Source organism: Tripterygium wilfordii, chromosome 2 (assembly GCF_013401445.1).
Source record: "Tripterygium wilfordii isolate XIE 37 chromosome 2, ASM1340144v1, whole genome shotgun sequence".
In the NCBI taxonomy this organism is placed as follows: Eukaryota; Viridiplantae; Streptophyta; class Magnoliopsida; order Celastrales; family Celastraceae; genus Tripterygium; species Tripterygium wilfordii.
Window position 1 is genome coordinate 11,192,414 of NC_052233.1, and position 12,336 is coordinate 11,204,749.

The 12,336-nt window shown below is 44.5% G+C and overlaps 1 protein-coding gene across 1 annotated transcript; it reads left to right on the forward strand.

Annotated features, from left to right (window-relative positions):
* Positions 1 to 10,029: 10,029 nt before the first annotated feature.
* LOC120011298 (E3 ubiquitin-protein ligase RHA2B-like) lies at positions 10,030 to 10,434 on the forward strand. Its single transcript, XM_038862385.1, has one exon. It carries the CDS (start codon positions 10,030 to 10,032, stop codon positions 10,432 to 10,434), a length of 405 nt encoding a protein of 134 aa, XP_038718313.1.
* Positions 10,435 to 12,336: the final 1,902 nt, after the last annotated feature.

The window sequence follows — 12,336 nt, forward strand, 5'->3', positions numbered from 1 at the left end:
CCTAAAGAAAACGAACAGCTGTACGTTTATCTCGCAGTGTCCGAAACAGCCGTCAGCGCAGTGTTAATCAGAGAAGAGGAATCGAGGCAACTTCCCGTATATTACGTGAGCAAAAGCCTCTTGGACGCCGAGACCAGATACAGCCAGATGGAAAAGCTCGCGCTAGCCCTCGTAACAGCCGCCCGGAAGCTGAGACCGTACTTCCAAAGCCACAGCATCGTGGTAGTAACCACATTCCCTATGAGGAGTATACTACACAAGCCCGAATTATCCGGACGATTAACGAAGTGGGCGGTCGAATTAAGCGAGCACGACATCACTTATCAACCTCGCACAGCAATCAAATCTCAGGTGTTGGCGGACTTCGTCGCCGATTTCACTCCGCCCATCCAAGATCAAGCTGAAAAGGAGTTGCTCTGCATCGCCATGCCAATCCTGGGAAAGTGGACCCTCTACGTAGACGGATCGAGCAGCGTCAAAGGCAGCGGATTGGGTTTAGTCTTGCTTTCACCGGAAGGGAGTATCATCCAAAGATCCGTACGATGCGGATTTAGAGCGACGAACAACGAAGCCGAGTATGAAGCTTTGATCGCCGGCCTTCAACTTGCAGAGGACATGAGGATCAAGAACCTAGCAGTCCATTCGGATTCTCAGCTGATTGTCAATCAGTTGCAAGGATCCTACCAAGCAAAGGATCCAAAGATGGCAAGCTACCTCGAAGCAGTCAAGGAATTACAGAAGCAGTTCGACGAATTTTCGCTAACGCTCATTCCAAGAGCGAACAACGCTCATGCAGACGCACTCGCAAAGTTAGGGTCCTCGATTCAGGCGACGGAACCCCAACCAATCCCGGTGGTATACTTGAAGTGGCCGTCAGTTTGGAAGCAGTACTCGACTCCTGAGGAGACAATGGCGATAGAATCCGCCATACCAGAGGCCAACAAAAACGGTGATGATTGGATGATATCCATTGCTAGATACATACAAGGGGGGATTTTGCCTGACGACCGAAGTGAAGCACGACGTCTCAAGTCGAAAGCCGCGAGATTCACCTTGTTCGGAGGGTTGCTCTACAAACGATCTTATTCCGGTCCATTACTTAGGTGCGTGACGTCGAGGCAAGCTCAGTACGTGTTGGCCGAGCTACATGAAGGAGAATGTGGGAATCATTCCGGTGGTCGAAGCCTCACACACCGCACGCTCTCGGCGGGCTACTATTGGCCAACGATGAGAGCCGACGCCACAAATTACGTCCGAAAATGTGATAAATGCCAAAGGTTCGCTCAAATACAGCATCAACCGCCGGAAAAGCTCACACCAACTTTGTCTGCATGGCCTTTCATGAAATGGGGAATGGACATCGTCGGACCCCTTCCAGCGGCATCTGGTCAACGCATATATTTCCTAGCACTCACTGATTACTTCACCAAATGGATAGAGGCCGAAGCCTTCAGACGAGTTAGAGATACAGAAGTCAAGCAATTCGTGTGGAAAAACATAATCTGCAGGTTCGGAATTCCAAAAGAGATAATATGCGACAACGGATCCCAATTTATCAGTTACGGCTTCAAGAGGTTCTGCACCAACTTAAAGATTAAGTTGTTCTTCTCCACACCTCGTCACCCTCAGTCAAACGGGCAAGCTGAAGCCTCCAACAAAACTTTGATCAACACTTTGAAGAAACGACTAGAACAAGCAAAGGGAGCTTGGGCGGACGAACTACCCGGAGTTCTGTGGTCGTATAGAACAACGGCTAGGACCCCGACAGGAGAAACCCCTTTCTCATTAGCTTACGGTTCCGAAGCAGTCATTCCCGTCGAAGCGGGATTGCCCTCCGCTAGATATCAATGGGTGAACGAAGAAACTAACTGGGAACAATTGAATGGCCAACTTGACACCATCGATGAATTAAGGGAAACGGCGCTTACCAGAACGGCGGCTTATCAGACCAGAGTTGCCCAACACTTCAACAAACACGTCCGCACCAGAGAGTTCAAGGTTGGGGATCGAGTCCTTCGGAAAGTGTTTCAGAATACAAAAGAAGTTGGAGCCGGAAAATTGGGACCAAACTGTGAAGGTCCATATCAGATTACTAAAGTTGTAGGGCACGGTGCCTATAAACTTCAAGACAGGGACGGCCGAAACATTCCCAACAGCTGGAACGCCATCCACCTGAAATTTTATCATTCTTAAGTTTTACGCCCAAAAAAAAAAAAAAAAAAAAAAAAAAAAAAGGGATAGTACATATACATTTATCTTCCTCAAACTTAGCTTATTTTTTATTCCAATTTCATTTTGAACGTTGTACTGACTTGAGCGTCGGAGGGTCGACGGTTCGCCGTCGACCAACCCTCACGTTTATCTTTGAAACACAGGGACGAGAGTAACAAGGCTCAAAGACAACGGCGCTCATCAATACGAAAGTAACAAAGCTCAAAGATGATGGCGTTCATCAGTACTCTCCTCAAAATACATATACATTTATCTTCCTCAAACTTAGCTTATTTTTTATTCCAATTTCATTTTGAACGTTGTACTGACTTGAGCGTCGGAGGGTCGACGGTTCGCCGTCGACCAACCCTCACGTTTATCTTTGAAACACAGGGACGAGAGTAACAAGGCTCAAAGACAACGACGCTCATCAATACGAAAGTAACAAAGCTCAAAGATGATGGCGTTCATCAGTACTCTCCTCAAAATTTCTTTTTTTTTTATTTATTCTTTCCAATTTCATTTTGAATATTGTACTGACTTGAGCGTCGGAGGGTCGACGGTTCGCCGTCGACCAACCCTCACTTTTATATGTGAAACGCAGGTACGAAAGCAACAAGGCTCAAAGACAGTGACACTCACCAACGCAAAAATAACGAAGTTTAAAGGCGACGACGTCCGCCAGTACGATAAAAAGATAATGGCGCTCAATAAAAATCACGGAAGAACGCACAACAGAAGCGGCAGCGGCGTGAAAATGACGGAGATATGGGATAACGACGCTCAACAAAAACAAACAACGGCGCACGACGAAATTGGCAGAGTTGGTAATAGAAACCGAGAGCCAATCAAATAAACAAAAGCCATTGTCATATATCAAAATTACTAGGTACAAGGGATCGAAGTATTGCTAAGTACAAATTTACTTAGGATCATCCCGATCCCCAACTCCGCGCTTGCCTTGATCGCCCACTCTTTCATCATCCCTACCGTCATCAGCACCTTCATCGCCTCCGTCTACACCAACCTCGTCCTCTTCCTCTTCAGCACCTTCTCCAGGCTCCTCGCTGAGCCCCTCGCCGCCTCCAATGGGCTTGTACAAGTGGCCGAACTTCTTTAGTACAATTTCGCAATCAGCTATCTCGCCCGCCAAATCCCAAGTTGTTTCCCGTCCATCCCTATAATCCTTGAGCATTTCAAGACGAGCCAAGGCACCTGCCACACCCCCGACAATCTTCACCTTCTCAGTATGATCAGCTTCGATCGTCAACCTTTCTGCCTCCGCCGCCTTAAGTTTGCTGTCAAGTTTAGCCTTTCGCTTGTGCCATTTCTTGGTTTTCTTGGCCATTTTGCTCTTAAGAGCCGCTAAGTCAGATTCTGCCCGCTGAACATTTGCTAAGGCGTCTATTCTCTCCCTTTCAGAAATCGAGAGCTGATTCGTCAGCTTTTTCCGCATCTCATCTGCTAAGTCTTTCGCCGCCTGGTACTCTTCTAGAGCAACGTCCATCTCAGACTTATACTTTTTTAAAGCAAGGATTTGTTCATCAGCAATTTTCAATTCTTCTACGATCCTGGCTTCACTCACCCTCGCGCTTTGTTCGTCCGCCCTAACTCGCTCAACCTCCGCTCTTAACATCTCCATTTCCAGTGTGACGCTAGTGGCGGTCGAAGCAAGAGTGGCCTCCGCTGTTTCCGCCCGACTATTGGCTTGATCGACCGATATCTTCAATTCTTCCGCCTCTTCCCTAGACTTGCCCAACTCAGCCCGCAACCGCGCTATTTCGTCCTCGACGAAGAGGCTACTTTGCAGAAGCTTAAAAGAATCATGAACTGACTCACGAACCACCCTAGCCAAGCCCTTTCGCTCAAAAATTTGCCTATCTCTGGGAAAAAGAAGGCGGCGTGTGTCAGTAGGAAGCATCGGGGGATGATCGTGCGCCGATGCCAGCGCAGGAAACGAGCATTCGATTCTTCTGAAAATGCGAGCCCTCTTGCTCGCCCTAACATAACCCTCGGATCCCCGCTTCCGCTTCTTCTTCGCTTCCTTCTCTTGATCCTCCACTATACCCTTTTCCCTATCTAACCCTTTCTTCGTCCGACTTTCTTTTCTCCTCTTTTCGTCCTCTTCCCCCATCGCCCGCTTAATCCTTTCATCAACATCTTGTTCGTCCACGTTCGCATCCGCTTCCGTAATCTCTAACTCGGGACCGCTCATCGAAATGTTCCGCTTCATTGCCGCTTCCTCCTCCTCACTAACCATCGCCTCTGCCCTCATCTTGGCCGCCCACGCGGCCATACCCTCAACGTCCTCCGCCACAGGAGTCTCCTCATAAACCGGAATTGAATCTATCCCTTTTTGCGTCGCACTCTCCTCCGATCGAGCCATCCTTGCTAACTCCTTGAATGAATAGAACGGCTTAAACACCTTGGGGGAAGTCAACGCTTGGCCTCTGCCGACGTCAGATTTCTTCTTCGACTTCTGTGGGGGATGCTTCGACGCTTCCAACGCTACAACAGTTATTCGTGGCGCAGAACCCTCCGTTAAGTAGACGTCGTCTTCCCCAACCGAAATCTCCCCCTCGGTCGCCTCATCTATCTTAGACGCCCGTTCACCCGTAACTCGCTCAGCAACCTTGGTTGCCCCGACCGGCTCAGGAAGATCAACCACCTCGACCACTTCGTCCGCTCCTGGTACTGGGACGACCTCGGCCGCCCAAGGTGGTGGCGCCCCTTGATTGACGGTAACTTTGGCCTTCAACACCCTTTCCTTCGACGCCTTCTTGACTCCTGACAGACAACACGATTTTAGGGACAGTCAAAACATGTGCAACGCATATTTAATTTCGACGTGACCCTTACCAACGATCTTGGGAAACTTTTCAACATCAGGCACGAGCTCCGCCATGATATTCTTTAAACTCCTCTCATGGTCAGGAAGATTCCTCATCTTCTCGGCCGCCATAGTAGGACGATCCTCTTGACCCTTCTTCCTCGGCGGATCCTTTGGGACTACAGAACGAACAAAATGTGAGTCGGATACTGTAAAACTTGGTCATTGGACGTCGAAATAAACATACTTACTTGAAGGTTTTACCCAACGCATCGGGAAACTCTCGGCGCCGAACATGGCCGCCCCTTGGGCAAAAAAGTACTCGGTCTTCCAAGTATCGTGATCGTTTGAAGTATAGTCCAATAGGATAGGAGGAACGTTCCTCCGCGTAACGACCATGCACCGCCCCTTCTCGTCCTTGTGCTCTTTGAAACCGTATATCGAGAGGAAATCTCCTACACGAAATTCGATGCTAAACTTCCTACTCAGATGTTGAACGCCCAAGATCACTCTCAGAGAATTTGGCATGAATTGACCAAGCGATATGCCTAACTCGCTTAGAATTCCCCCCAACAACAGCGGAACTGGGAAATTAAAACCGATCCTGAACATTATCCCGTAAAGGGACACCTCCGTCCCACGATCAGTGTCAACTTTCTCATATGATTTGGGCGCTCGAAGCCTTATGGTGTCCGGTATCTTGGCCGCCGATCTTAAATTCGATAGAAACTCCGCATCCACCGACGACTCAGGATTGAGGATCGAAGGAAGAATCCTTAGAGACTCTAGTATATCCACTTCTTCGGCGGTAGATCCCGCCTCAACTTGACCGCCCTCCTTCGAAGACGCACGAACTTTGACAGACGAACCCTTCTTGTGCCCCAACATCTTCGTCTTCATGGAAAACAAAGGAAACTACGGCTGGCGATAGTCGAAGGAAAGACACTTCCTCTCTCTCTAAAAACGCTCTCCTTCTCTCTCTAGAAAGGTGAAGGTTAAAACGAATGAAGTAAAACTAAGGAGGACCCCACTATTTATACTAAAAAAGCCAGGGGCAAAACGGTCTTAAACAAAACCCATGATGGGGCACGCCGTTTCACGAAACGGCGCCCATTAATCACGTCCCCCGAAATCCTCGCCTCTTCCAGCCCGTCGTTTCAACAAACCACGAATCTCAGCTTGCCACGTCAGACAATTCGCGAGAGACGATCCCTCGATGCATTAAATGCCTATCCTTTCATAACGTACACCATTCGATACATACCGTTACCAAGTCGGTCAACAGCGCCACTTGAGCAAACCAAGTCGGTCAAGAGTGCCACTTGAGCAACCGAGTCGGTCGACATCGCCACTTGAACAAACCAAGTCGGTCCACAAGGCCACTTGAACAATCCAAGTCGGTCAACGTGACCACTTGAGCAATCCAAGTTGATTAATACAATCACTTGAGCAAACCCAAGTCGGTCAAACACGACCACTTGAGCGATCCAAGTCGGTCAACGAGACCACTTGAGCAATCCAAGTTGATTAATACAATCACTTGAGCAACCCGAGTCGGTCAAACACGACCACTTGAGCAATCCAAGTCGGTCAACGTGACCACTTGAGCAATCCAAGTTGATTAATACAATCACTTGAGCAAACCCAAGTCGGTCAAACACGACCACTTGAGCAATCCAAGTCGGTCAACATGATCACTTGAGCAAAGAAAGTCGGCCAATATGACCACTTGAGCAACATTCCATGTTAGCAAAACCACTCGAACAAACCTCGTAATAGTAACAGCGAACTACTCTCGCAGTCAGACTTCGTCTAACTCCGAGAGTGGGGGACAAACTGTAGTGGCAAAAAACCGTCAGATGATTCAACCAGCGATATTGGGCGACGGTCAACGCAATGTGGGTCGGTCAACACCCATCTACATCCAGAGCCCTCGACAGCCCATGAAAGGGCGCGCAAGCCCATCTACATTAAGCTTCCCAGGCGGTCCATTAAGGAGCTTCCCAGGCGTCCCATTAAGGAACGCCCTAGGCGGCCCAGTAAGGAGCGCCCTAGGCGGCCCAGTAAGGAGCGCCCTAAGCGGCTCAGTAAGGAGCGCCTCAACCGGAGACGTCTAACGTAACTAATCATCAAGAGACAAAAACCACTCACACCTCAGGTACGCGTCTTGCATCATATTCACATGTATTTGCATACGCATATACCCCGTACCATGTTGATCATGCACCTAAACCATTATCTTCTATCGTACCCCCGCCCCCTGAGGTAACGGTCGTCTGAGATCTCTGTCGAACCTGGCCCCGACAAATCATACAGCCTAGCACGTCGTATCAGACGGCCTTCAGCCACCTTCTGACACCGAGCCGCCTGACCACTGTACACTCCGGACTTCAACCAACCAAAATAGGCCGCGTGTCCTGACACTCGACACCACCTCCCCGTACCTGCCTGCGAACTGTACCCAATATGTCAGTATTGGTCGGTTGACTACCCAACTATAAAAGGCCCCCTCCCCCTCAGGAGCAAGGGGACGCATTTTTTCTCAGAGACTCAAACCCCTCGCCCTCTTTCACTTCCTTAAGCCCTCAGTTCATTCACAGCTACCTGGCATTTTTTGCATCCATCATTTCCATATCAGCATTCACATTTTATGATTCGTATATCTTTGCTTTGACCGACCCAATTCCAATTTACTGACTTGAGCGTCGGAGGTTCTTTGGCAGGTACCCCACTGGTGCCCAAGTCCTTCGATCTCAACCTTGCTTTGTTTCTCAGGATCCCGCTGTAGAAGGCCTGCATAGAAATTACGTTGACTATTCAACGATTGTAGATTCGGGTATCTACAAGTACCTGCTGTTGAAAGGAAGAATTCATCCAACACATCAATTGCTCCATCCGACCATGTCATAAGGTCTCTCCAAATGACTCAACAACTCTTCACGTCAAGCACATCTGTCGCCAACCTCTCCAAATGACTCAACAACTCTTCACGTCAAGCACATCTGTCGCCAACCTCTTTTGTCGAAGAAGAATTCGTTTCGCCTCAAGGCCCTCAACATTGACCCTATGTCGAACTGACACAAATCAGTTTCAAGCCGTACTATTTTGTCCCCCTCGACCATTACAGAACTCGCACTTGTCCCGTCGCTAAGATAGCCTTGAACTCTCAGAGGCGGATTCATAGTGATTTCATTGGGGGCTGGGCCATTTCAACCTACCACAATTTTTGTCCCATAAAGTACCATAAGTTTATCTCATTCAATGAGGTCCAAAATGTTTGTAATTTTCTTTCTCAAAATGTTATAATTAATGCAACCAATTACTATTTCCATATTAAGCAGATATTATCATATATTAAAAAAAATCCAGAATTTATTGCTATGAGATGTGATCTCTAATGACAAAAAGGAATGTCCTCTCCTATATAAATATTAGCAAGAAACATCCCTTGCTTGCATCCAATCAACCACCATCTCGAATTTCTCTGATTTTGAAAGAACCGGCAACAACTTGATGGAGAGAACAACGTTCACATTGGCCTTTTTATTTGCCTTGGTTATGGTTTTAGGTATATTTCTATCACTGTCTCATTGATAGTACACTTAACAATATTTTGTATACATTTTTTTTTATAACTGAAAACGATAGCATATAAATTTTCTCTTTAGATATCTAATATGGATTTAAATTCGGCCTGTCAAGTTATATGCATAATGTTAACCAACATAAATCAACAGGTATGTCATCTTTTAGCATAGCAACAGAAGAAGATAGGGGGCCATTCCGGTGTCCGCGTATGTTAAACTGCACTCAAGTGTGCCAAGGGTTCCCTTACTGTTGCGTTGACGGAAAATGCATATGTAGCAAGTGCGGTCTGAGTAATCTTACAGCAAACAAATTTGGCAATTGATTAGTGATTTTCAAATTGGAATGAGATTTTCGATTTGATTCGATAAGTATTTGTAAAACGTTCCTAAGCACAAAGGGGTGTAACTCAAAATGACCCAAATCACATGCCGTGTTACTTTCAGCTTTATTAATAAATGAATAAAATAAAGCTAATTTGAAATTCACGGCTGCGTCTTTGAATGTTGCATTAATATTGTTCAATAATTCAATCAATGTTTCACAATCCAAATTTAAAACAAAGATGATGATGACATGTTTGCCAAATAAATCGGTTAGTCGAATTTATTTTTCTTAGGTCCAATTACCATATGTCCAGGAACATGCGCCACTCTAAAGCATCTAGAAAAGTCTTTGAGAGGTTGTTCAAGTCGGGTCAAACATTCCTCGTAATAATAATAATCCATCTGATATAAATCTAAACTCGAGCCATGAAGAACGTGTGCATAGAAAAATTCTATCTAAAAAAGGTTAGTTGGACAAAAACCCAACACATGGTCACAAAGATATTGCTTATAGTAAAGATCCAACTCAAAACTTTCAGAGTCCACATGGTTTGATCACAGAAAATAACATTATTACGTGTAGAAAATACTGTTAAGAATCTCACATCCGATGTATCCATATAAACCAAAACCCGAAAGCGAACAATATAGTTGATTGTTTGGTATGTGAGTTTTTAACATGATATCGGGATAATTCGATTCAATTGGACATGACTTCTACTACATTTGTTGGATCTGACATAATTGAGTCTACAAATACGGGGGAGTATTAAGAATCCCACATCCGGTTGAAAACCCAATCGAGTGTGGTTTATAAATCCAAACTCACCCCTTAACAATCAACTAGGTATTTTCATGGATTTAGTGACTTGGATTATGCTCACTTACTGGATCCATAAAGAACAAATTGGTGAATATAATCCGATGTATTCCCGGGAATTGAAAAGCAGTTTGTTGTTTCTTTTTACTCCATATTACAACCAAATATTTATATATAATAAATTTCAGAGACCCAACAAAAATAAAATCCTCTATAAATAGCTTCACATATATTGCTTGCTAAACCAAGCAAGCAACATGTTCAGATACGTATTCTGGATTACTAGTCTTCTAAAGGGTGCACTGGATTTCATACTCCAGAAAACTTCGTTATCGTCATCATCTGTGCCGGAAACTAGCGACCAGGAACTAATAAGCAGAGTAGAGTATTCGGAGTCTGGGGAATCGGTGGAGTGTCCGGTCTGTTTGTGTCAGATTGTAGGAGGAGAAGAGATCGGAGAACTACGATGCGGCCATCTGTTTCACGGGGTCTGCATGGACAGATGGCTCTCGTTTAAGCACTCCACGTGCCCGCTTTGCCGGGATTGTTTGGTTCCGAGTACAACTTTCACCCCGTACGGAGCTCAAGTGATTCTGTTCAAGTTTTACTCGTTTGGTCCCGGAGACGGTGATACTGATACTGACACGTGGTGGTTGCGGTGATTCTAATACGGGCTTCAAAAAGTACAAGATAGGAAGCCCATGTAGTTGGGCCTACAATCAGGTCCAAAGAGTGAAGCCCAATATAAGTGGATTGCTGACTTGCTGTAGTGCAATGAATATCAGTAGTGTTTGGTAGACCATATAGTGGTAGTCCATGGGAGCCCAAGTCTCTTAAACGAAATTTTAACACGTTTTAATTTTCAAAATACATGTTAGATTTTTAAAAAATTACATATTCAGAATCAACACATAAAACTATTTCTAACAATATCCATTGTTGATGAGTTTTATCGGGTAAATCTTAATTTCATTGTTTTTTTAATAGAATTTCAAAAAAAATGAATTCAAAACTAAAACAAATGAATTCAGAACTAAAACAATGAATTATAAAGTGTGTTTTAAAAAATAATATAATCTATATTAAAACAATAAATTTTGGACAATAAATTATGGGATAAAAGAGTGAAAATAAAACTATTTCATTGATTAAATCAATGAAATAAACATGGTGAACTCCCATGGGCTACATGTCATTTTCGAATGAATATTCGATCATCGTTTTGTTAAGACTTGTAATCTCAGGTCGGACTGATCTCAATCGAGTGACATATAAGCAAAGTTCAAACACCTCTCACGCATCAAACACATTTTCTGGCCCCTAAGTACTATGTAGACGGTTTAGGAGAACAAATCAGTGTGGGTTCATGGCTCAATGTGGACAATATTTGTTAATGTGTTTGGGCTTAGATTTCTAGCATGATAACGGAACAAAGACTCGATCCATTTAAACAAAATCTCTATATGTGTCCACTTGTTGAGCCTCGTATAATTGAGCTCACAAGTGCGAGAACTGTCAAGACTTGTAATCTACATCGGATTGACATAACCCAACTGAGTGACATATAAGTAAAGGCCAAGCACCTTTCATGCAAGAAACACATTTTCTGACCCTAAATACTAGGGAGATGACAAGAAAAATAAAATCGTGTGGACTTGTGACTCAAAGCAGAAAATATTTACTTTCCTCATCCCCTTATTCTTTTGCCTTTTTATAAATACTGAAATTTGAGGTCATCAAAAGGTGTGGACGAATAAATTAGGAATGCAATTATTGGTTGAAAGAAAATTAATTACAGTATGTATTAACAGATGTCCAAGATATTATTGGAGAGTGGTTCAATTTATTTAGACCCACTTTGTCATATGATGGCGGGGCTGTGCTTGTGTTGTATAGTTATTATTTTCATTGAACATGCACATGAATAATAAATAATGCCAATAATAGTTGTACTACTCTTAGGACTTTTGGACACAACATTTAAGAGATGAATGTCCACGATTTCATATGAATCCTATGCGTTCATCTCAACATTTAAGAGATAGTTGGGACAAAAAAACACTGGGATCCTTGACATTTTTAAGATTCTCTACTCCACTAGAAAGTTGCCTATAAATAAATACCCTCCCTGCATTACATTTAGCTACTCCACAACCATAAAACCTCTCCCACTTACTCAACCATGTTTAGATACTTGATTTCCTTCATTGCTCAATTGAAATGGGCATTGGATTTCATTCTCTTTTGCTCTTTCTTCGGATCTTTTGGATTATCAGATGTTATGGGTGCAGAAATTGGTCATGGAGAGCTAAGAATGGTGTCAGGGGAGGAGGTTTTAGAGTGTGCTGTTTGTATGTGTGAGATTGGAGGAAGAGATGAAATTAGGGCGTTGAGATGTGAGCATGTGTTTCATAGAGTTTGCTTGGATAGATGCATTGCTTACAAGCTATTTACTTGCCCGCTGTGTCGCAATTTTATAGCTCCTCTTAGAACAGTCACTGAGCTCGGAGCAGAAGTTCTTGAGTTCAAGTTTTGCTCATTTAGTACCAGAAATGACCGTGACA

What these genes read in the sequence shown, in the direction of transcription:
- LOC120011298 (XM_038862385.1), top strand. Translation starts at nt 10,030, where the DNA reads ATGTTCAGATACGTATTCTGGATTACTAGTCTTCTAAAGGGTGCACTG.